This window comes from Cynocephalus volans, chromosome 10 (genome assembly GCF_027409185.1).
Source record: "Cynocephalus volans isolate mCynVol1 chromosome 10, mCynVol1.pri, whole genome shotgun sequence".
NCBI classification, from domain to species: Eukaryota; Metazoa; Chordata; class Mammalia; order Dermoptera; family Cynocephalidae; genus Cynocephalus; species Cynocephalus volans.
In genome coordinates, this window is record NC_084469.1 from 25,193,026 (window position 1) to 25,217,292 (window position 24,267).

The 24,267-nt window shown below is 52.3% G+C and overlaps 1 protein-coding gene across 3 annotated transcripts in view; it reads left to right on the top strand.

Annotated features, from left to right (window-relative positions):
- Nucleotides 1-24,267, top strand: part of KSR1 (kinase suppressor of ras 1) — a 151,194-nt gene that overhangs the window by 109,545 nt on the left and 17,382 nt on the right. For 2 of the 3 annotated variants that reach the window (XM_063110170.1, XM_063110169.1), the window contains exons 5-15: nucleotides 1,335-1,339; nucleotides 3,842-3,902; nucleotides 7,750-7,833; nucleotides 9,295-9,356; nucleotides 9,460-9,566; nucleotides 14,646-14,814; nucleotides 16,983-17,024; nucleotides 19,473-19,527; nucleotides 20,371-20,419; nucleotides 21,266-21,645; nucleotides 23,932-24,028. In XM_063110170.1, the coding sequence (XP_062966240.1) occupies nucleotides 1,335-1,339; nucleotides 3,842-3,902; nucleotides 7,750-7,833; nucleotides 9,295-9,356; nucleotides 9,460-9,566; nucleotides 14,646-14,814; nucleotides 16,983-17,024; nucleotides 19,473-19,527; nucleotides 20,371-20,419; nucleotides 21,266-21,645; nucleotides 23,932-24,028 (1,111 nt within the window). The remainder of the gene's footprint in view (nucleotides 1-1,334; nucleotides 1,340-3,841; nucleotides 3,903-7,749; nucleotides 7,834-9,294; nucleotides 9,357-9,459; nucleotides 9,567-14,645; nucleotides 14,815-16,982; nucleotides 17,025-19,472; nucleotides 19,528-20,370; nucleotides 20,420-21,265; nucleotides 21,646-23,931; nucleotides 24,029-24,267) is intronic. The other variant, XM_063110171.1, reaches the window with a different exon arrangement.

Genomic DNA, 24,267 nt, shown 5'->3' on the forward strand with positions numbered 1-24,267 from the left:
CCCACCATTTTTACTGAGTCACCTGGTTCCCCTTTCAGGAGCCAATTAGATTATCAGTTTTGTGCATATCTATAATTACTCAGACATCCTCATTTTTGTAACTTGTTTATACCATTCCGTTGTACAGTTTATGTAACTCGTCCCTTTTGATGGACATTTAGGTCATTGTCTTTTTTGCTATTACAAAGATTGCCTTTGTCATGTACCCTTGTGGGTAGGACAGAAGGGAAGGAGAATGTTTTCTTTGGGTGCCTCTTAACTTCTTCTATCCCTGAGGGTTGGAGCACCTGGCTTCTCTCTTTGAGGTCTGGTCTGTCTTGGGCCACTCTTTGGTACAATGGTCTCGTTCCACTTGTTCTGGTGCAGGCTGTCTTGTGTCCTTTATGGGATGGACCCTGGACAACAATGATGGTTTTGAGTGTGTTGCTCAAGGAGGAGAAATCCAGCTATTACCCACCCTGCTGCTCCCGATCAGCCTCTCCTACTGGGGTCTGGGGCCCACCCGGAAGGGACTGTGGAGTGGTAGTGACTACCACTGTACATGGGTCAGTCAGAGAGGGCCTCACAGCAGGCTACACCCAGTGCCTCTGTTTCTCATTTTCTCCTGAAAAGAGCATTAGGAGGGCCCTGGCAGAGGACAGAGTCTCAGGCAGATGATACCACTTGGGATTCTGAGTCCAGTGCCTCCAGTGCCTCCAGAACCAGTACTGACATGCAGGCTCAGGCCACCCCACTGCCCTCCGTGAGCCCTGAGGGCAGACCAAGTGTCCTGGCTCTTCCAGCTCCTTGTGTCCCTGGGGATAGCGGCAGCCCCGGGGGAAGCATTGCTCAGGGCATGTCCCAACTGACCCTCCCTGGGGCCACCTTTCTGTTCTGCACAGCTGTCCTCCCAGCCCTCCTGCCCACCACATCCTCTCTTGCAGGCTGACCTCTTCAGCCTGGACCCTGGGCAGGGTCCCCCCACTTATGGGCTGTGTGACCTAGGGAGACTCTGTGAGCCTCAGTTTCCTCAGCCATGAAATGGGGTAAACTCTAAGGACCATGCTGGGTGGCTAGTGAGGCTTAGATAAGCTAACGTATTAAAGCGCACAGCACAGGGTATAGTTTTGATGTCCTCTGGGAAGGCCCTGGGAGGGCCCTTCCAGCCCTTCCCATTGAGGAAATGTAGAGAGTGCAGGGGCTCCCAAGGTCACGCAGCCAACCTGGCCCCCAGCCAGGCCTCAAAGTCCCATGTCCCAGCCCTTTGCCCACTCTCTCATCGTGTGACATAATCCCTCATGTTTTAGGCTCAGCGTGGTGACATAATCCCTCTCTCTTGTTTTTGTCTCCTCCAGGTTTGGTAAGTGATTCATTTCTATCTCCTCTGCCGCCCGGGAGTCGTGTCTGTGGTGCTGTCCCCATCGGGGGTGGAAATCTTTGACCCTCTCTTAGCCTTGCCATAGTCCAGCAGCAGAGGTGCTGGTAACCACCTCAGGAAATGGCTCTAAGACAGGTGGCCCTAAAATGACAGGCTGTTCTCTGAGAAGCAGAGACTTTGAGAGGGTCACGGTCCATGACAGGTCCGTGACAGGCCTTTTCTCCACCTTGCCATCCCCACAGCAACTTCTCTGGCAGGGACACCTGCCCACAGGGCTACCACAGTAAAGCAACGCTCCCAGGAGGGAGGCACTGTCTGTGTGGCTCAGGTGGACTTTAACCATCCACAGGACCTCAGCTGATGTCTCAGGACCCCTCTCCTCAGGAGAGGGACATTCCTAGAGGCAGAATGCAGCTCACCTCTGAGAGAGGTGCTGAATGACCAGAGGGTACAACTGTCCCTTTGGGGAGGCAGAAAGCCCAGGCAACTCTGGGCCCTCTTTTCCATCCCCCACCCCAGGTTGAGAGCAGGTTCTAGTGTGTGGCTGTGCTGTGGGGCCCCTCCCTCATGCATTGAGACAGAGGGAGACAGCCGTGCTTCTGGAGTCTGCTCCTGCTTGTCCGAGTAGACATACAGACACGTGGGTTTCTGCCTGAGCCAAGTAGCAGTTTGTTTTCATCCTGAGCCAGCTAAGGAGGGAGCCATAGTGGTGGTGGTGGGGGGGGGGGTCGGTCTTGGGGATCAGGAGGGCTAGAGCGGGCAGTGACTGTGCCGAAGTGGAGCTGGCTGCTGGAACCCAGGGAGGCATGGGGTGAAGGGGCAGAGAAGCTCTCCCTGGACACAGGCAGAACCTCCCAGGGCCCTTCACAGAGCCCTGGAGGAAAATCTAGCACTTCCATGTCTAGGACAGCCCTGGCCCTGCCATCTTCCAGTTGCCATAATAATGTGGGGATCTGGTAGCAACACTTAGGCCTTCAGGACCAGGATTTCTGTCTAGATCACGGAGAGTTGCTGCCTGGCACACATTCCATTTCGCATCCTCCTTCACAGGCTGTGTTCAGAACTAGATAGCTGACGTCTCCTTTTCCCACGGTCTGTTTCTCTCAGGCTGGCAGCTAACCCTTCATACCATGTGTTTGATGGCCTTTGCTGCTGACCCTGGTGGGGTGGACCTCGGGAGAGACCTGCCACAGGTCAACCCCGTGGCAGATGTGCTAGAGAAAGCTGCAGGGGAGACAATTGAAGATTCCTCAGTCATCAGGAGGGTGGCAGAGGGCCTTTTTGTCCTGATCAAATTCCCTGTAGTGTGGGAGAAGTCAGTACCTCCCATGTGCCCTTCTCCTGGAGTTGGGTATATGGTACTTGACTTTAAGTGAACCAGCACTTAATGAGCACCGGCTGTGTGTACGGCCAGCACTCAGGGCTGAGGGGGCAGTGGCCACCCTCAGAAGGCCTGCTGACTCAGAGGACATGAGATGGCCACGGATCTCTTGAGTACTGTGTTCCTGACCTCTCTGGGTCACAGGTCTGTGATAATTGGATAAAAGTCTAGACTCTCTAGGGAAAGGCCTACAACATTCTGCTGACCAGTCCAGAGGGTTCCAGACTCCTAAGGCCCTCCATGGGCTTTGGGAGGAGATGATGCTATGTATGGGGGTGTGATTTGGACCTGCAGGCTGCCGGCGGGTGGAGAGATTACCTCTAGCTGCTCTTCCATAGTCCAAGCCTGTAATGCCATAGACACTGGGTGTGCCTGTCCTTACAGGAAAGCCCAGATGGGCAAGCAGGAGGAGCATTGCAAAGTTTATGGCCCTCTTCTCAGCAGAGGAGGGTGCCCACGACATCCCCAAAGACTGAGACTGTGGTGTCTGAGCAGGGCTGGCCTGTGTGAGAATGTGGTCAAGCTTCACCTTGTCCTCACTCCGCCTGCCAAGATCTGGCAGTGGTGGCTCTCAGATGAGTATTCTCAAGGTAGCTGGCTGGAAAGGTACTGGCTGAGCTATGTGACCGACTAGCCTCATGGCCTCCAGAAGGTCTAACAGCTTCCACGCACTTAGCAAGAAGCAGTCAGAGTTATGGCCTTGCAAACTGGTGGCCTGCAGGTGCTTCCGTGAAAGGGAGCGAGAGACCGGGGTGTGCGGAAACTTCTCCGCTCAGCTTTCAGCTTTGCCTCTGCCTCTCAAGCCTGTCTTCCACCTAAGCTAGAAGCTGAACAGGGGCGGCAGACGGAGCCATCTGCAGAGTCTGGGTGGTAATATGTGCTAGAGAAGCAAGCCAAGCAAGAGGGTAACACTGCCACTCCCCCAGGCCAGCTTGGCCTGTCCCTGTTTTGATAGACATAGGTTCAGGGAAGTGTTTCTCTGTTATGTAATAAACCATTGAGCCCCCATCTAGCCTGTGATCTCTGAAAATAGGAAGTCACAGGCACAAGTTGTCCCAGGCAGGGCTTCCTCAGCCTGCCTAACCTGGTCTCTTTCCTTGCAGATCTCCCGCATGGATCCCCACAGATGGTACGAAGGGACATTGGGCTCTCAGTGACGCACAGGTAGGCTCGGCTGGCTCAGGCAAGGGTACAGGGCTGGGCTGGACCCCACATAGTGCCTTGGGCCCCGTCAAGGTGGGGAACCTGTCCTGGTCACTGTTTTCAGGGCTCTTGCCTCTGGTCTGCCTGTCCATCTGTGTGACGTAGCCCCACACCTGCTGAGACCTTGCCTTGTCGCTGGCGGCCATGTGCACTTTCCAGTCCCTCACCTGCCCCTCCTTGGGTCTCTTCCTCACTCTGCTGAGGGAAAACTCTTCCTCTCTTCCCAGGACAGGTCCCAGGAGAAATAGGGTCACAGTCATGGTGGGGGAGGAGCTACGAGCTTCTTCTGCATCCAGTGTGATGTCGTGCAGGTCCTAAAACCAGACACACATCGGTGACCCCTGTGGAGCTTGTTGAAAATCCAGACTCCCAGGCTCCATTGCTAAGGTTCTTGGCCTGGCAATCTGGATTTTTCACAAGTTCCACAAGGGACTCTGACACTCATACGTGTTGGGAGGGCTGACGTAGGCCCTTGGCGTGGCCGTCTAGAGGGTGTGGCCTTGGTGCTTGGGAGGTTGTTGTGTTCTGGCAACAGTGGGTCTGGGTGGTGTCTTGTAACCCTCCACCGCTGGCAGGATGGTGCCTTGGGGTGCCTGTGCTCTGACCGTCCCTGGTAAAGGCTATTGTCAGTGCAGCAGGGAATGCTTGTATGTGGTGCTGCAACTTGTCAGGGCCTTTCTTTTCCCCTGAGGAGTGTGAGCTGCTCTCCAGCCTGTGCGGGAGGCTGGTCTGGAATTCTTACCCAAGGGAGACACCTGGGCCCCCAATGATTGAGTCACTTTTCTGAGGTCACACTGCCAGTAAGAGTGCTTGAGCCTGGTGGGTACCCAGGGACCTGCTCTTCTGTTTGGAGCCTTGTCAGGGCTGGGATGCCTGTACCCCAGAGCCTTGGGGAAGGGGGTCCCGGGTACCAACAGACAACTAAGATGGGGCCCTTGGAGCGTAGGTCAGATTGTGTCCCTTGGCCACACCTGAGGTGTCAAGTGTGATCTCTCAAGGGGTGTGGGATAGCTGCTGAGAGCAGGACCTTTGAAGGGGTCCCGCATGAGCTGCATGCCTATAGTTAGTAACCTCTCCAAGCCTGCTTCCCCCTCTGCAAATGGGATGGTGGTATCTTCTTCCCAGTCTTGCCATGTGGATCTAATGGGGTGACGTGTGTGTGAGCATTACGTGTCCAGAGTGGGCAGTACTCCGTATTTGACCTTGGGCTCCAGCTCCAAGAGAAGATAGCATTGTTTGAGGTGCACTAGGACTAGCAGGTTCCCTGTTTCATTTTTGTCTTCATTGCACACCTGGTCTTACAGAGGATTTGGGGCTGAGCTCACTTGCCCTTTGGTGTTTGCCAGGCTGCTGCTTCCATCCTCCTGTGGCTGCTAGTTCCCCAGCAGCTCTCCCAGTGGGGCAGCAGTCCTGCTCTGGTCTCACAAGGCTGCCTCACCCCACCCCTCCCTGGGCCCTGGGCTTGGGGAGATGAGGTCATGGTCACACCTTCTTGGGTTTTTTTTTGTGACCAGTAAGGGGATCGTAACCCTTGGCTTGGTGTCGCCCACACCATGCTCAGCCAGTGAGCGCACTGGCCATCCTTATATAGGATCCGAACCTGTGGCCTCGGTGCTACCAGCGCCACACTCTCCCGAGTGAGCCACGGGGTCGGCCCCTTTCTTGGTTTTTTAAACCCATGATTCAGGCCCCTCTCAATAAGAAGGTCTAAAGGGTTTTGGTCTAATCATTGGGGAGGGGGGAAGAAAGTGTCCCATGACCCTTCCCTGGTCCAGGAAGGCTTTTCCTCACCTCTCTAGAGCCTGCCCCTCTTCAGTCCCAGAGCCGGTGGTCATTGAGACCCACTGTTAGGATCTCCTAGTGGAGGAGATCATCTGAGACACCACTGGGTTGCTTCCCTTACCCCTAGTGTTGACATGAGAGGAAATTAAAACCCAAAGAGAGAGAGTACACACCTACACACACCTGGGTCCCAGGGGGTCTGGATCAGGACTCCTTAGAAAGCACTCCAGGCAAGTGGAAGCTCCATCTTTGTCGGGCGGAGACAGTAACATTTATGGACCTCCTCCGTGTTCCAGGCACTACACATTTATACAGCATATCTGTGATCCTTCCTGCATCCCTGTGAGGTTGTGAATGTTGGCCCTATCTGCAGAGGCTCTGTGGCATCCTACGGGTGGTAGTAGGCAGGATTCAAACTCAGCTCTGTCTGATCCCAGATTTCCCTTGTGCTCAGGACCTTCTCTGGTCTCTGCTGCCCCAGTGATCTCTCCTCTGGAGATGCTGTGTGACTCTGAGTTCAGAGACCTGGGATCCAGCCCCCACTACACAACATCCTAACTGTGTGACCCTGAGAATGTCTCCTAACCTTTCTGCGATGGTCTCCTTGCCATGTACTAAGAATCCTGGACCTGCCTTACTCCCAGGGGGTTGTTGGGAGAACCGAATGAGCTAATGCTTGTGGATGTATTACAAACTACTGCACAAATACTATTGACATTCATTCTGTTGTTACTGTGATATACTATGCTTTAAATAATCTGTTCTTCCAAAAATATGAGTTCTTTCTGCTCTTAGGCCTCCGCTCCCTGTGGGCTGGCATTGGGCTTTTTATCTGGAAGACACCACCCATTCCACCCTCACCTTACCCCATCCTTCGTTCTGCTCTATCTTTTGTACTTTTTATTTTTTAAAATTTTGGATTTAAAATACATTCATGTGTTCAAAATTCAAGAGGTATGAAAGGTATATATAGAGAAAAGTTCCCTCTCACTCCTGTCCCCAGCTCCCTAGTTCCCCCTGTAGATAGGTCTTGGCAGTTTCTTATGTGTCCTTCTGGATATATTTTATACAACAAATACATACACATATATATATATATATATTCTTCTGCCTCCTGGGTTTTTTTCATACAAATTCTGCATATTATTATACGCATTGTTCTATATTTTTTTTCTTTTTTGAAACACAGGGGTTTAGATCCCTGTACCAGCCAGCTGCCAAAGTAAATAAATAAATAAAATTGAGTCATAATTTATATAGAACAAAGTGTAGAAATGTGTGCGCGCACAACACACGCACGCACGCACACACACACACACCACCCCACCCCATGTAACCATCCAGAGGAAGATAGAGAACATTGCACATTGCAGCACCCCACAAAGTTATCTTTGGCTCTTCCCAGTTGACAGCAGTTACCATTCCCCTCTGTCACCATAGATTAGTTTTTCCTGTACTTGAACTTCATATACATGGAATTGTATCATGTTGTACCTTTTTTCACTTGACTGTGATTTCGAGATCATTCCATATTTGCACAAAAGGAGCTTCCTTATTTTATTTTCTGGCCGCACAGTGTATGGATGGACTGTACTTTAGTTAATCACCTTTTGATGGACATGTGGGTATTTCTGGTTTTGTGCTGCACGGACATGCTGCAGATGTACCTTGTCCATACATCATTTGACACCTGTGGGAGTATCTGTTGGATGAATTCCTAAGACTGAAATTACTGGGTCAAAGGATATACACGCTTATAATTTTGGCTGCTATTGCCAAAATTGGATCAGTGACCACACCAACTTTAAGATACTGACAGTGATGACTTTGTGGCTGGGCTGTCTGAATGCCTCAGAGGAAGCAGTGGTCCCTGGGTATCCCTGCCCCCCTTCCACCCCCCTGGGGAGGGTGCCTGGGGCTCTGGGATGGAGCTGAGTCTCCTAGTTCCCTGGGGCTTTGGGAACACTTTTGTGGCCAGGTCCTGGTCTCGGGGCCCGTGTGAACATGTACATGTCCACCCCTGCAGGTTCTCCACCAAGTCCTGGCTGTCACAGGTCTGCCAAGTGTGCCAGAAGAGCATGATGTTTGGAGTGAAGTGCAAACATTGCAGGTGATGGGCTGAGGGTGGGGAGCAGACACTTTCAGTGTCGTGACAGTCCTGTTAACTTTATTCTGGGCCTTAGGGCAAGTCAGAGCTCAAAAGAGCTCCCCTAAACCTACTCTTCATAATCCCATTCAACATACCATGGAGAATGATCAGGCCTCTCTAGAGAGATCAAGCAAGTCACTCCCGGAAGAAGGGAATATTTGAGGTGGGCTTTGAAGCATGAATAGAAGCTTGCCAGGCAGACTAAGGAGGAAAATGAATTCCAGGCCAAGGGAGTGTCTTGTACAAAGGTGTTGAGGACTGTTCTGGGAACTGTAAGGAGTTCTGAAGTTTAGCCTTACATTTTAGCACTCACGGGGTGGGAAACAGGGACAGGCAGTGGTAAAAACAGCTGGCTTACAGAATGGGAGAATGTAGATACTACACAAATCCAACTTTATTTTCTCATTCCATCGTGGTTTCTGGTGTGGGAGAAGGGCAAGGATGGGGAGCAGTGTGGGGTGAGCAGGCTGTCCTCTGCTGTCCTCCTGTCCCCCACTTTATGGAGGGTGGTGGCCCACTTTGCCCTTGTGTTGCTATGTGACCTGGAGCAAGGCACTTGCCCTTTCTGGGCCTCATTTTTGTCCTTTATATATCTGGGAAGATGATTCATTGGGATTGCTCCAAGAATCTTAGCTACTGTGTGTTAATGCATTTGGGCTCCAGTTAGCCTACAGGTGGTGGGTCTTGTGCATGTAAACTGGATCAGTTGTGTTTCCTATGACTCTCCTGACCTCCAAGGAGATACTGGAGCTTTCTCTGTGTCCTGTGGCTCCTGGCCATTTGGTTTTAAGTTTGGGACCTCCAAGCTTTCATTTAAGCAGTGCCTTTCATGTGGAGAGCACAGGGTGGCCTCTGAGCCCCGTGCTATCCCACGATAGTGGTGTGGGGTTGGTAGGGCACCAAATGTCAGCCCATTTTATCAACAAGGACACTGAGACCTAGTACAGCAGGCAGGACTAAAACAAGAACACACTCTTTCCAGTCCTGGCCTGAGGCTTACCCTCAGCTTGCATGGCCTGTGCTTGAGTGTAGCAGGAGGGGCTGCCCTTTAGATCCCTGGGATCCTTTGATAATACAAACATTCTCCTTCTAATTCTTCTTTTTTGTGAGCTCAGATTTGTCTCGAGCTTTCTGAATGAGGGGGGAGGGTCTCCTTTTCTTTAGAAAAGTAGGTGTGTGACCTGCGACAAGTTAAAGTGGGTGTAGGAAGACCTGCTTAACAGAGCGTGCTAAACGCTCTGCATGTAGCTACTAGCTGCTGTTACTGTTAACGTCAGGATGTTCCACACTTTCGAGCTAGCGTTTGTTGAGAAGTTTGTGGAAACTGAGGCAGTCACGGGTGAATGCTGCGCAGAGCTGCCCAGACGATGCATCTGAGCCCGTGCGCGGCCCTCCGCATGGTAACCTTACCTTCTTTTCCAGGTTGAAGTGTCACAACAAGTGTACGAAAGAAGCCCCTGCCTGTAGAATATCCTTCCTCCCACGTGAGTTGTCCGCCCTTCCTCTCCTCTGCCTTCTGGTATTGGGGTGTATCTTTCCTTAGCTTGATCTGTTTCCTGCTGATAGGTTTCCCCACTTTTCAAACAGTAACTAGGCTGCGGAGGACGGAATCAGTCCCCTCGGACATCAACAACCCAGTGGACAGAGCAGCTGAACCCCATTTCGGAACCCTCCCCAAAGCACTGACAAAGAAGGTATGCTGGGCAACGGCCCTGTGGTCTGCACTTCACCCCGACCCCTGGAATTCCTCTCTATAAAGCACCCCTAATGAGGGGGCCTGGTGGGGGAAGTATGGCATGACCCCACAGTCTGGGATTCGTGGCCAGAGGATGGCCCTTTGGGGGTCGTATCTTTAGCCATTTAGTTGGCTTCACATTTATATCCAAATTGTAGTGATGTAGCCATGATTCCCACTCCCTTCGTCTTGGAGCTAACATTTCCTGAGCGTCTCCTATATGCCAGGAACTTTTTCCACTGGTATTTTATTTGACCCTCACGATAGTTCTTGAAGGACACATACTGCTATTACCTCCACTTTACAGGGGATGGAACTGAGCATGGGGTCCCCCAAAAGCAAGAGGCAGACCCATAGTGGCAGCTTCAGTGGCTGTCCAGTTCCAAAACCTGGGCCTTAGTCACAGGGTGGCAGATACGCCTGCAGTCATTCATTAAAGCAATTGCTATGGCCTCCACTGAGAAAGGGCATGCTGCCCCCGGCCAGAGATGCTCCCAGAAGTAATGTACAAAGGTGCATTTCTTGATATTGCCTGGGGGTGGGCTTCTCTGCTGATGCAGGCAGGTGTCCTCTGCAGCTAGACAGTTCTTGACATGCTAGACAGACCTGCTGTGGGCCCCCAGGCACATGTGCTTGGTGTCTGTGAGGCACCAGTGCTGATGGCTTCTGACAGCAGCCCCCTTCCTGGTGACCATGCAGCTGGTGGTTTCCCTGCAGTCCACTGTGGGTGTGGCTGTGCATTTTTGTTTTTTGGAGGCTGGCCAGTATGGGGATCTGAACCCATGAACTTAGTGTTATAAGGCTGTACCCTAACCAACCGAGCTAACCAGCCATCCCTTGGCTGTGCATTGTTAAGTGTGCTGTGTCTCAGCCCCAGACCAGGGCCCTAGCAGGTGCCTCCCGGGGGAGGGAGCATGTGCTGGGCTGCTCCACAACTGTAGCTGGCCATCGTCAGTAGCTCAGGCCAGCCTTGGTGGAGGTGTGGGCTGAGAGAAGAGAGAGCCAGGTGGGCCATGTGGTTGGCCGATGCTGGGACCCTGCAGGTGCAGCTTCAGGGGCTGCTCTGGGAGGGTCCAGGGCTACCTCTTACTGTCCAACAAGAAGGGCAGCTGCTCCAGACCTGACTGTCTAGTACAAGGCCACCCTGTCTTCACTCCTGCCTCTCTGCCTGTCTCGTGTTGTCCCTCTGTGGTGGCTTCCCACCAGGAAGAGTAAGGCAGAGTGGAAAGATGCTAGGGTCCTGTCTTAGTCCATTCAGGCTGCTATAACAAACTCTCGTGACTGGGTAGCTTATAAACAGCAGAAATTTATTTCTCATGGTTTTGGAGTCTGGGAAGGCCAAGATCAAGATCACCGGCAGATTCAGTGTCTGGTGAGGGCCACTTCCTCATACAGGGTGCCTTCTTGCTGCATCCTCACATGGAGGAAGGGTCCGACAACCTTCCTCTGGCCCTTTTACCAGGGCACTAGTCCCATTCATGAGGGCTCCAGGCCCTTTTACCAGGGCACTAGTTCCATTCGTGAGGGCTCCACCCTCACAGCCTAATCACCTTCAAAGGCCCCACCTCTTGACACCATCACCTTGGGGTTAGAATTTCAGCATACGAATTTGGGGGACACAAACATTCAGACCATAGCAGATTCACAGCACTGGGTTTGAGCCCCGACCGTTCCTCTTTCTTGCCTCTGTGACCTGGAATGAGCTAGGTGACCTCCTCAGTTTCCTGTTCTGTAAAGTGAGATAACGATGCTTTTATTCCTAGGGCATTGGAAGGCTAATGAAAAAATGTCAGGAATGTACTTGTAGGGCGTGGTACTGTCCCACAGCTAGTATTTGTTTTCCAGCCTGTCACAGGAGCAAGTCCTCAGCAGGACGCCAGCACCTGCCCCCTCTCCCCATTACCAGTGGCATTTTTCCTGCCCTTGCCCCCTCCTGTCCAGCCACACGGGCTCCCCATCCTTTCACGGTCCTTGCACACCCCTTGCTCATCTCACATCCAGTGGTCCCCAGCACGTTGGCTCCAGCGTCTCCACCCACCTGGACTGCCCCCCACCCCCTGGCCATCCTTTCAGTTCTTCAAGACCCTCTAGGTGTCCCTCCTGCTTCAGGAGCCCCTCCTGCACATACCTGCTCAGCCCTTTGCCGCTGAGCTGCCGCAGTCTAGTGGTGCCGACCTTCTCTCTCTTCTCTCTGAGGGTAGCGACCCGGGATCATCATTCCAGTTTCCCCTGTTTATGATCATTATTATAATACACACTAGCAGTTACTGAGTTCTCACTAGGTGCCCAGGCATTGTGCTAAGGGAGATGTGTATATCCCAGTCCTCTCACAAGGGCCAGCCAGTCTTTCTGACCTCTGACCTCTTATCCAGCTACCTCCCCCCGACCCCCCACCACCCCAATGTCCCGGATGCTCTGTGAGGGTCAGGCAATGTTGTCTTGCCCCTTCTATGTCCCTCATGCCCGCTTTGGTGCCTGGCACACAATAGGCAGTGAGGAAATGTTTGTATTGATTGTTAAATGAATGAACAGCACTATGATGCAGCAATTGTTACTCCTTTTTATAGACGGCACCCCGCGGCTCAGAAAGGTTGGGTCATTTGTCCAAGATCACATAGGTACTGAGTGGAGGAGCTGGGACTCCACCTGCCCTCAGACCCACTCTCTTACTGCCCTGGTACAGGCCTGGCCCTGCTGACAGGGACAGCGTCCTTGGCCAGTGAGGCCCCCTGCATCAACTTTGGTGGGTTCCAGAGTTCACTGTGCACCCAGAGCTTTCAGGACCTGCAGTAGAGAAACCTGTTGTTTAACCCAACTTGGCCCCAACTTTTTTTTTTTTTTTTTTTTTTAAAGATGACCGGTAAGGGGATCTTAACCCTTGACTTGGTGTTGTCAGCACCATGCTCACCCAGTGAGCAACCGGCCATCCCTATATGGGATCCGAACCCGGGGCCTTGGTGTTATCAGCACCACACTCTCCCGAGTGAGCCACGGGCCAGCCCAGCCCCAACTTTTTTACCAAGGAATTCTCCCACACCCTGAGGAATTGGTGTTTGGGTCTAGGAAAGACTGATCAGATCCAGCATCCCACGTAACACAGAATCCCCTTGTAGCCCTCTCTCTTGGGGGTCCTTTGGCCTTTCTAGAGCCCAAACCATTGGATGGTCCTAGCCAGCAGTCTGCAAAAGAGTGGAGCAAGCATTTGTTAGTCACCTACTGTGTCTCACACACTCTCACCTTGTTATGCAGCTGATTCACACAGTAACCCTCTGGCATAGGTGTTGTTGATGTTTTCACTTTGTGGTTGAGGAAATGGAAGCTCAGAGAGGGGAAGGAAGTTGCCCAGAGTCACACAGCTAAGAGGCAGTAGAGTCTGTCTGTCTCCAAACCCAGTGCTATTTCTGCCAAGCCACAGGGAAAAACGAGCTTGGACTTCCCTCCCTGCCCTACCCCCAACTTATTCCCTTCACCCCCCATTTTCCCATTTCTCGTGCAGCACCCCTACCCTTCCCCAGGGCACTCTCATGCCTTCTCTCCTGGGCTCTTGCTCTCAGCAGTGAGATGTTGGGGCTGTCCTCAGGGGTCTCCTCTGTGCTGGGGTTGGGGAGCCATGGTCCGAAGGAAGCCTGGAGCTAGGATCTGATCAGGCAACCACTATGATCGTGGGCAGAGCCTTTGCCTCCATGGGCCCTGATCCCCTGAGCTCTGAAGTGGGGCTGTGATGGTGCGTGGTGTTGGTAGAGTGGATGCTAGAATTGGTGCTACCCAAACTTCATTGAGTTGCAAACCACTTCATGGTTTCTGTCTTAACCAGGTACCACCTGGACTAATATTTACTTATAAGCATTCATTTTTTATGTGATCTTCAGTGTCGTAATTGGAAAACCACCAGCACTTGCCATAGCTAGAGTTATCATTAAATACCATTAAAACCAAAAAGTTATTAAATTCTATCTAGATATCATGCTTGCTTAAGACTTGGAGCTTGACGCCCTCACTCTGTGCAGGAGGAGATTGGCAGGTGTTGGAGAGGCGTTAAAGACACAGCAGCCCTGACCGAGGCCTTCCTCTTGGCAGAATGAGAAGGGAGAACAGAGCACTCTTCTCTCTGGCTCATTGCTCTCTGTGTTGTGTCCAAGGCCTCCTAACATCATCTCATGGACCACCCAACATAGCTATATCCCATGGCAAGCACTGGCAGGTGTAATCTATTGGTAGGGGGGCCATGCTTGCTTTTGGGTGTGAAAGGGATGACATTAACATTTAAGTCGGGACAACAGGAGTGAACCAGTCCTGTCCCAACAAACGAGCTCCTGTGGTCATCTTCTAGAAGGTCATTCCAGCTCTGGAATTCTTAACCCCTTCAAGACGGCCAACAGCACAACTCACGCTGTTACCTCTTTCAGAGTGTTCAGTGTAATATAGGCTCTGGGAGTTCCCAGTGTCTTTGGGACAACAAGGTCTGCAAAGACAAGGACGTATGCCTCTCGCTCGTCGTCATCTCCTTCTAGCAGAGTGTCTGGCACGCAGTAGACATACACATTTATCAGAGGCCAAATTTAATTCATTAAAAAGCCCCACTCTATGCCCGGGTTAGAGCCAGGCCCTGGGGTGTGTGATGAGCACCTGCCCTCAATGTGGTGAGAGAGACGTTCTTCAGAGGACCACGTGAGCACATCTGCAGGTGACAGACCTTAAAGTGCCCCAGTGAAAGCCTGCTGGGAGCTACGGGAGGACAAAGAGGAGGAGCACGGTCCCAGCCTGGGTTCAGGAGAGGCTTCAGGGAGGAAAGTATGTTTGAGCTGAAATAAGAACGATGAGCGGGAGTCCTCCAAGGGATGGGCGTTGAGGTGAGGGTCTTGTGTGTGTGCTACCCCTCCTCACATATTAGACCCATACAGTGTCAGAGCTAGAGGGCAAGACCCTGAGGATCCCCTGGGACGACCTCTTCTTTTTAGATGGGGAAGGGGGCATGTGGGAGGCAGGCTGGGCAGGGCACTAACAGCCCTGGCACTCCTGGTAACTTCTGGTCCTGCAGGAGCATCCTCCAACCATGAACCACCTGGACTCCAGCAGCAACCCGTCCTCCACCACGTCCTCCACGCCCTCCTCACCAGCACCCTTCCCGACGTCATCCAACCCCTCCAGTGCCACCACGCCCCCCAACCCCTCGCCTGGCCAGCGGGACAGCCGGTTCAACTTCCCAGGTACCATACTGCTGGGCTTTTCTGGGTTCTCGGGGATATAGTCAGATCACCCTGGCTCAACACAGCCTGGCGGGTTCAAGGTCAGACACTGCTGCCACTAAGAGCTGATGTTTATAGAGCACTTGCTGAGCACCTCAAGCATAATAGCTCTGAGGTTGATGCTGTTGTTGTACCCATTTTACAGATGGGGACACTGAGTTTCAGAGAGAGGGAGTGGCTTGCCCTGAGTTGTGCAGCCTGTAGGCGGCAGAGCCAATACCAAACCCAAATCCATCTGACGTAAAACCTGGGTTCTTGACATAATCCCCATGCTGCCCTCCTCTGCATGGGGTGGCTTCTCCTGAGCATTGCTCACTCACTCAGGGCTGTTTCTGAGTTCCCAGGAGGGATGACAGCAGCACAGGGAACTAGAAGTACTTGTAGAGTAATCTGGGGCCCTGTTGCTCACCTGCTGTGTGATCTGGACAAGCTACTCAAAGGAGACCTTGTTCCCTTTCTATAAAACAAGGAGGTCACGTGAAGTTGGAATTAGGTTGTCCCCATTGTAGAGATGAGGACACTGCGTCCCACAGGAGTGCCTGGTGGAGCAGACCTGAGTCAGAGCTGACTTCTGACTCTACGCACAGCCGAGCTGCCCTGGAGTCTGTAGGGTGAGGGCAGGATCCTAGCCTCGCCTGTGCTCAGCTACCGGCCAGGCCTGGGGTGTCCTGCCTCTCCAAGGAGCACAGTGAAGCCCACTCTCCCATTTCAGGACTGAGCTGCTGCCTTGACTTCCCTGGCAGCTCCTCGAGGTCAGTCTTGGCCCTCAGTTTACAGTCCCCAAGGAAGGGAGGGGCAGGCAGCTGTGACACTCCTGATTGCTGAGGGTCTAGCCACAGGCCAGGATCCAGGTCAGGCTCTCTTGTCACTGGTCCCTGGAGCTCCAGGCCCAGAAGGACAGAGATGCAGCTCTTCCTATGCCAGGGGACCCCCAGCTGGGGCCACATTCAGCCAGCTGAAGACCAGGCAATCTCTCTGGACCCATCTCACCAGGGTTCTGGGAACTTCTTTGGGGGTGGTGAAAGACTGAGATTTTGTAGGAATCTACCTTTCTCTTTTGCCCGTCCCTTTGCCTTAATATGCACATGGCTGGATATCTCCTGACATTAACCCGAGTACACCCCACTCCTCCCTGCGATTGAGCGATGTCCCATTTGATTAACCTCGTCTTCCATTCTGCTTCATTATTATGCTCTGAAATTGTGCGAACCTCCTAGTTTAGGATTTTTCTAAAAGGAAGGGCCTATTTGAAAAGAACAGCCACAAAAAGCGTCCTTTTTGCATTATCAGCCAGATCCTCTCTGCTTTCCCTGATGACCCAGACTGGGCCCTCATTGTTCCCTGCACAGAGGCTTTACTCTTTCCCCGATCATATCTCTCTGGTCATGGCAGCCAAAGGAGCCAACCCCTTGGGGGCTGGGCTGGCCTGCCTGTTGGTTAATCTGGGGAAGGAACTGCTCCCATTGTCCACCTACTCTGTGCTACACAGGAGCGTTATAACCTGGAAAAGGTCATTTATACCCCCACATTTTACAGTGAGGCCAGTGGATGGTTAACCAACTTCCCAAGGTCCGAGTAAGTGGTGGAATTGAGGTTAGAACATGCTGTGTCAGATTCTAGAACCCCAGTGCATCTCTTCTTCCTTTCAATCCCCCTTAGGAGAGATTTTTTTTGCTAGGGGTGGGAGGGAAGATGCTGAGGTGAGACATTCTGGGGCTAAAGTTGGGGCCAAGTGGAGGAGGCCATTCTTCTGCACACGACACTTAAACTTTTTCGGAAGCATTGTTTTTCTGCCCTACTGTATTTCTCCCTCCTGGGCTCATGCGCATTTCACAGAGCAGAATGCTGGCCAGGGCTCTGCAGCAAGGTGGCCACTGAGACTGGGTCTCGGAACCCGCAGTCCTCCAGTGCAAGCCCCTGTACTCCTGCGGGCTCCTGCCAGCGTTCATTTGCTCCCAGACCCTTTCCTTCTTCCTGCATGGTTCAGCCTGTCCCTGCCAGGCTCACCTGGGGTGGGGCAGTGCCAGCCCTAACCAGTCCCCTCCCCCGAAGCCCATGCCTGTGTCCCCCTCCTCCCTTGCTGCGTTTGCCGTTCTGCGTGTGTGACTCACCTCCTCTTCTGTTTAAAGCTGCCTACTTCATTCATCATAGACAGCAGTTTATCTTTCCAGGTGAGTCCTTTGCATGGTTCCACTAACTGCCCCTTCCTGTGACCTCTTCTGTTCAGCCCACCTGGGTGCACCCCCCCCCCCCCCCGGCACCTTTGAAGGTGCTTGAGTCTCTCTCTACCTATTTTGAGAACTGACTGCCTGTTGAGGCTGGGCAAGGGGAGAGGGCAAGTGTCTTGGAGGTGGGGCCCTTACATGGGCAGTGCCTTGCTAGGAGGGACCCTGGAATCTATTCTATCTAGCCTCTTGAACAGGGACTGCAGGTGACTTGTTCAAGGTCACACAACCAGGAGGTGGCAGAAGCAGAATAGCCCAGGTTTACAGAATGGAGGGAGAGGACTTTTTGCAAATGGCCCATGAGCATCTGTCACTCTATCTCCCCTACATAATAACAGGGAAACTACTACCTTGTCTTGTAGAAGGGAGACCAACTGGGGAAGGTTTGCTGGCTTCATTTATTCAGCTTCCTTCACCTTTCTGAGCCTTACTGCTCAGTGCCATCTGCTGGCCATCATTGGAAATGCCTCCTTATTACAAGAAGTTAAAAGGAAAAAACTTTGAGTTTATTAAGACTATCCACTGATTCTGTTACACAAAAATTGTTTTGCGCACCTACTATGTGCCAACCTTTGCATTTGACCATATTTCTTCCCCTAAGGAGTTTACAAGATCAGTGTTTTATTCTCTGGCTAAAGATGTGTTTTAGAAAGAAGACTGTAGCTAATTGTTTTCTTCCTGGGTTAAATAGGACTATGTTCATATCACAGTATTTTCTTATCCCACAACCCAGCTCTATTAGGGGAGTAACTTGGAGCATTTGTGGGTCCCTACAGGACCATCCATGAGGCTTTGCTCAGGCGTGTGCAGGCCGGCAGCAGTTGGGGCCAGGGACCCGCCCCATGGAGTCTGCCTGAGAGTAGCTGAGCTGCCCCTGTGGTTTCACACTCGCTCTTGCTGGGGCTCTGCTCCTGGTTGCTAGCTCTTGGGAGCATACAGGGGACTGACCCCAAACACTGGGAAAACATGGCTCTTCCTTCACTTGCCCTGAAGATATGTCAGGGGGAGGGGAAGGAAATCTATTTCTACTAAAACAAACATGGACAATATTTTGGACTAGAATGCACAATACACTCTTAGCTTTTAAGGAAAAGTATGAGGCTTCAGAGATATTTTGCTTTCCCACTTGGGTTGCTGTGTCTTCTCAAACCCCCTGCTCCTCCCACTCCCCCCAGGCATGTGTTTATTTTCTGTGGGAACATTTGAGCAGCACTGCTGGGTGGGTGGAACCGCCAGGCCGCCTCTGGTCATCTGTGGACATGTTGTAGTGGTGTCTGGGGAAGGCCTCAGCAGACACTTCTAGGGTCCGCAATCCCCCAGAAACTGTGCACAGGATGTGTTGGGCACTTGTGTGCATTTCCCTGATAAGAAGGCTTGTAGCCTCTGTTAGATTCTCTAAGTCTGTGAGGTCCCAGAGATGTTAACAGCCTCTGTGTCAGATGACCTTGAGAGGTAGCCTTGGAGAAGCCCCAGAGGGAGGTCCAGGGAGGTCTGATGGCTGAGCAGTGCGGGTCTTTGTCCATGAAGGCAGGAAAGGGGCTGCTGACAGCTGAGCCACTGCCACTTTCGGTCTCTTTTTGCTGAAAAGGAGGGGGAGTGAGGGGTCTACCCCAGCCCTGGGATGACCAGCCTGCCTGTAAGCACTTTGGTTCCACACTGGGATGACCATTTGTTCTTGTGTCCTGGATATGGAACTTTCAGTCCTGAATCTGGGAACACCCCAGACTCAGGGGTCAGCCCCAGCGGTCCAATCCTGGGCCCCCTGATGTGTGGACTGTGACTTTTTTCCTCTCCCTGAGACCTGCTCCACCAGTGACCCGAACCCAGAAGCTGGGGGATGCGGGGGTGGCGGGTGGGGTTGGCGCTCAGCTCTGGAAATGTCTGGCAGCTGCACCAGGCACCAGGTGTCGCTAACGAGCTACCTGCAGGTCCGAATCCTGCATTTGGCCTCTCTGCTAGCCTAAGTGAAGGAGTCTTCCTACTTTCAAGGCTTGTTGCAACCAGGCCCTGCCTCCAAACAGGAGGACCCTCCCGAAGAGAAGGCGGCTCTGGCTCACGTGTCTAGTAAATGATAGCAGTTTTCTTTTTCCGCTTGCTTGTATGGAGGAGATTGGCCACAGGTGAATGGTGTTGACTGAGAAGGCTCACCCTCCTCACCACCTGGGGTCCCTTCCTGGACATAGCGGTGTGGGCAGAGACGAGTGCTGGAGAGGCTGAGTCCATGTGCGGTCTTACGGAAAAGCCCAATTGGTCCTAGTGGAAGTGGCCTGGAGGACATGTGGCAGCCCACTCGGGAGGGTTGAGTCCCCCAGTTGTGCTGGGTTTCATGGTGTTGGGGGCAGGCGGTAGTAGAAAAGTGGATCATGCTTTGTATTTGTGTTTTGTTTCCTCCAGACATTGCAGCCTCTCCGCAGGCAGCCCCGCTCCCCGATGCAGCCGACAGCACGCGGTAGGCATCCCCATGCTCGTCCCCTCCTCCTCCATGGGGACTTGTTAAAGCTGGATCCATCTGATCCACCTGCTTCCCCCACTTCTAAATCTCTGACCCTTCCTGCTCTGGACGTCACCATATGCCTGGGTCAGCCCGATGGACAACTCCCCTGGCTAACACACCCTCCAGCCGGTTAACTCAGCCAGAGGCTTCATTTGCTTCCTGTCGGTGTAGTCCACATTGGAAAGGGGCTGCATGTGACACTGGGCAGTCTCGTGACCCAGGAGCGGTGGACAGAGGGCAAAACCTTTTAAAGCACAACCTGCTAAAAATAGGTCTTGGTTATTGAGCCCTTTCTCCATGTCAGGCTGTGCTGAGCACTGGACTCAAGTTCCCTGTGTAGTCCTCGGCCCGGTGAAGTAGGTGTCGAAGTGGGTGTTGTCTGCGAGTACAGCCGGCTCAGAGAGGTTAAGAGACCACCTAAGATCCCACAGCAGGAAGAGGCAGATCCAGTTCTCAAATGCGAGGCTGTTGGACGCTACATCCTGTGGATGTGCTCTGAACCTCTGTACTGCAGTGTCACCTTTGAAAGGGGCCCTGTGGTTACTGCCCACCCCTCGTCCCCCACCACCCTCAAGCTAGCCTGGAGAAGGTTGAGGCCAGAGAAGAAGCGGGCCACGTCCTCAGCCTCCTGCCTGTCTCCACAGTATCCACACTGCCTTTGCCACAGCTAGGGGGTCAAAGGAAGGATCCAGGCCTGGCGACCTTTTGTCTCAGACCTCACCCGGGAGTCTCCTGCCCAGCTGGGAGCAGAGGAGCCCTCCCTCAGGGTCCCCTTGACAAACCCTCTTCTGCTCTTAGGCTCGACGACCAGCCAAAAGCAGACGTGTTGGAGGGTCAGGAAGTGGAGGTGAGTGAGGGCGACACAAACAAATCCATAGACAGCCCTTCTCCTGCTCTCTGCTCCCCGTCCCAGACTGTGTAGGGCTCTGGGGAGTGTGTGAGTGCTGGACCCTGGCGAGGACCATCCTGGGTGCCCACTATAGCAGGTGCAGGCAGATGTCCCTGGCAGGGAAGAATGACAAGGAATGCGATGGAACGAGCTTGCCTTTGCTTCCCTGTTTTGGGGCTAACTAAAAAAGCTCTTAATTCTCATGGTCCTTGCTCTCAGCCCAGAGACCTGGGCCCTGGCTTGGGAGACTCGGTCAGTTAGTGTGGGGTGGAGGCAGGCATCTGTATGTTGTCAGAGTTCCCCAGGTGATTCGGATTGTAACCAGGGTCAAGAACCACTGTCCTGGCCCTTGAACAAAAATGTCAACTGAGCCTAGATCCCTGCAGTGCAATACGGCTTAGAGAATTAACAGACTGATTTATTCCTGCCCAGGGGAGAGTCAGAAACTCTGTGTTTAAGTAAAGGAACGCCAGAAGGATGAGCGCAGCTAAATTCTCCTGTCAAGGATGTTAATGCTCTTCCCTAAATTCCGCACTGCTCACCGGTAGATCTTGGTGTGTTAGCAGGACGAAGGACCTCATAGATCACCCAGGCCAGCCACCACATTTTGTGGATGAGGACATTGAGGCCCAAGGATGCTAAATGACCCCCTGCCCACTGTCCACAGCAAGCCATTGCAGAGCTGCAACTAGAACACGGGTCTCCTGACCCCGTGCCTCTCTCCTCCCTTATCTGGCTGGAGCTCCAAGAAAGGGAAGAGAGGTAGTCTGAGCCCAGATCTGCTGCCCTTCTCTATTATTTCAGGCCGAGGAGCCAGAGGCTGGCAAGTCAGAGGCAGAAGACGATGAGGATGAGGTGGATGATTTGCCGAGCTCCCGCCGGCCCTGGCGGGGCCCCATTTCCCGCAAGGCCAGCCAGACCAGTGTGTACCTGCAGGAGTGGGACATCCCCTTTGAGCAGGTAGAGCTGGGTGAGCCCATTGGGCAGGGCCGCTGGGGTCGGGTGCACCGCGGCCGCTGGCACGGCGAGGTGGCCATTCGCCTGCTAGAGATGGACGGCCACAACCAGGACCACCTGAAGCTGTTCAAGAAAGAGGTGATGAACTACCGGCAGACGCGGCACGAGAACGTGGTGCTCTTCATGGGGGCCTGCATGAACCCTCCCCACCTGGCCATCATCACCAGGTAACCCGGCCCTCTAGCCCTCATTCTGGGTGGCCAGCTTGGCCTCCCCTTCCGTCATTTGTGTGGACGCCCTGGAGGGTATGGAAGTTTAAATGTAAAAGGTGCTCAGAAGAAAACCAAAACTGGAGTGTAGTTTCCCCCACAGTTCACATAACCCCATTGACATTAAAAATAAAAAAGATGACACCTTTCTAAGGTTAGAGAAAATTCAGCTGTTCCATAACAGGTGCAAGGTGGAAGTCAGTCTCCTCCCACCCCAACTGGGTGCTTCCCCCCAAAGGTGGATACTTAACATTCTACCCATTAAAATAAAGAAGTTTACATATGCTCACATTTTTAAACTACTTATTCCTTTGTAAAGCTGCATAGGTATGCTCACGTATTTTTAAACTATTTATTCCTTTGTAAAAATGCATAGGAAAGATCATACTGGCTCACGTCTTGCTCGCTTCACTTGACTGTGGGTCTGAGGTCTACTTTGCCCTCTTTAACACTCGCATAGTATTCCCATCCCATAGTTGAACCCAGTGGTGTGCCGGTCAATTTTTAACAACCAGCTTTTCGGCAGTGGGGAGAGAAACCCTAGTTTGTAGCATCTGTCAATTCCTATGGTGTAAATTCTCTCATCGTGGTTGATTTCAAGCTACCAGCATGGTGTCTCAGTGGAGTGGAATTGGGAAGAGTCACACGACGGGGCTCTTGGTTCTCCCAAGGGAGCTGATCACCAGGTTGTCCTATAATTTATGTGAGTGGCCCACCTTTGCTGGATGCTTTGTCATAATGAGCATCCTCATGTATGGCCTTAATGAGCTTCAGTGAGTATGTTTGCTGGGCTGGGTCAGAGTGTGTGCGTAACGTTTTCATGTCTGTTGTCCCTTTCTACTCCGGGGAGTGTTCACCATCAGTGTAATAGAGTGTTCATTTCCCCAGAGCACCAGGGGATGTGAAACTAAAGCATTTTTGCCTACAGCATTTAAGAAATCGTTGTTTACTTTTAAAATTAGGAAAAGCCATATGAGATTATTAGAGAAATTTGATGATATACATCAAAGTTTCAAGAGGAAACTAAAAATCAGTTTAATCCCATCAACCAAGAGAACCTTCGTTAATATTCTGGTGATGTTCCCTACAGCTGGACCCTGTGCTTTGAAAGAAAAACTTTTTTCTTCTCAAATAAACTATATTAACTAAGTAAAAGTTCATTTCCATTCTGTATTTATCAGAGACATAAGTAACCACCCACCAGAACTCCTGAGCAGTGTGAGACCCCCAGGGTCAGCTTTACCAAGGGGGTAAAGTTCCAGCTGAAAGCAGGACAGCTTGATACCTTAAGGAGCCTCGCTGTGGTCCTGCCAGCCTCGAAACCTCCAGGCTCACAGCCCCCTACTGCTGTCTGTCCATCCCTCCTTCCATCCCCCTCATGCATCCACCCAATTCCATAAGAGATTTGAGCCTGTTAAAGGGGATACACATAATGAAACAGTAAAACATTCACTAACAAAAAGGCTTAATGCATTCTAGAATATACTGAGGAAGATGGAACAAAGATAAACAAACCATGAACCAATATTCCGTACCCCTGTCCAGTTCTCAAAGTCTCTGAGACTCCAAGAATCTTTTTCTTCTGGAGACTTTTCCTAAACAAAGTCCCCTTTCTAAGATGGTGTAAGTCAGCTTCTCCCTGGAACAGAGTAATGGACCACACACTCTCTCTGAGTCCTGCCTTGCCCTGGGATTTAGGAGTTGATGGAGTTGGAGACTCTAGAACACAAGCTCCTTTTCCAGTCGTCACCTCGATGCCCTGGACAGCCACCGCACCCCTCCCCCTTCTCCCTCCTTGCAAATTCCTTCATTGTAATAAAATCCCTGTGGCCAAAAAAACCCCACAAACAATAATGAAAATCTTTACTGTGAGCCCCAGAGACTTGATGTTGTCTGGTTATAGCCCTAAAAGGCCAACTTCTTCCCTGAGTTTTAGTGGTCACAGTCCTACCTTGACCCTACGAGGATGGGCTGCTTGGAACTGCTGGGAGCTTGGCTGAGCTGAGTTTCCTGTTGTAGGATGGGCAGGCCCTGGGCCTTCGGAATGGGTGTGTGCGCGCACGCATGCATGTTTGGGCCAGGCCCACAGGAATGGGTGTGAGGCTTGGTTAAGAAAGAGTGTTCTTTGGCTCACAGTCGAGGGGGTAGAGAGTCCTCCAGAGGCAAATGGCACCATGCTCCCCAAGGGCGGAGTCAGGCCACACCGGCCCCAGCCCTCTGACTGACCCCTGCTACCCTCCACAGCTTCTGCAAGGGGCGGACATTGCACTCGTTTGTGAGGGACCCCAAGACATCTCTGGACATCAACAAGACGAGGCAGATTGCTCAGGAGATCATCAAGGTACAAGGGGCGTCTGGCTGCTGGAGCGGGGGTTCCAGCTGGTTCTAGGGCTCTTTGTCATTTCTTCTGCTCTGTCAGCCCATGCCAGGGTGGTTTGTGGCTGCTCTGTCTCTCCTAGCTGGGGCTCCTCAAGGATGGAACCCTGTCTCCTTCCATCTGTCCATATCTCATCCACTCGAAGCCAGGAGCTGTGTGCTTGGTCAGTTTTGATGGAATTGAATTGGTTGGGGAGGAACTCA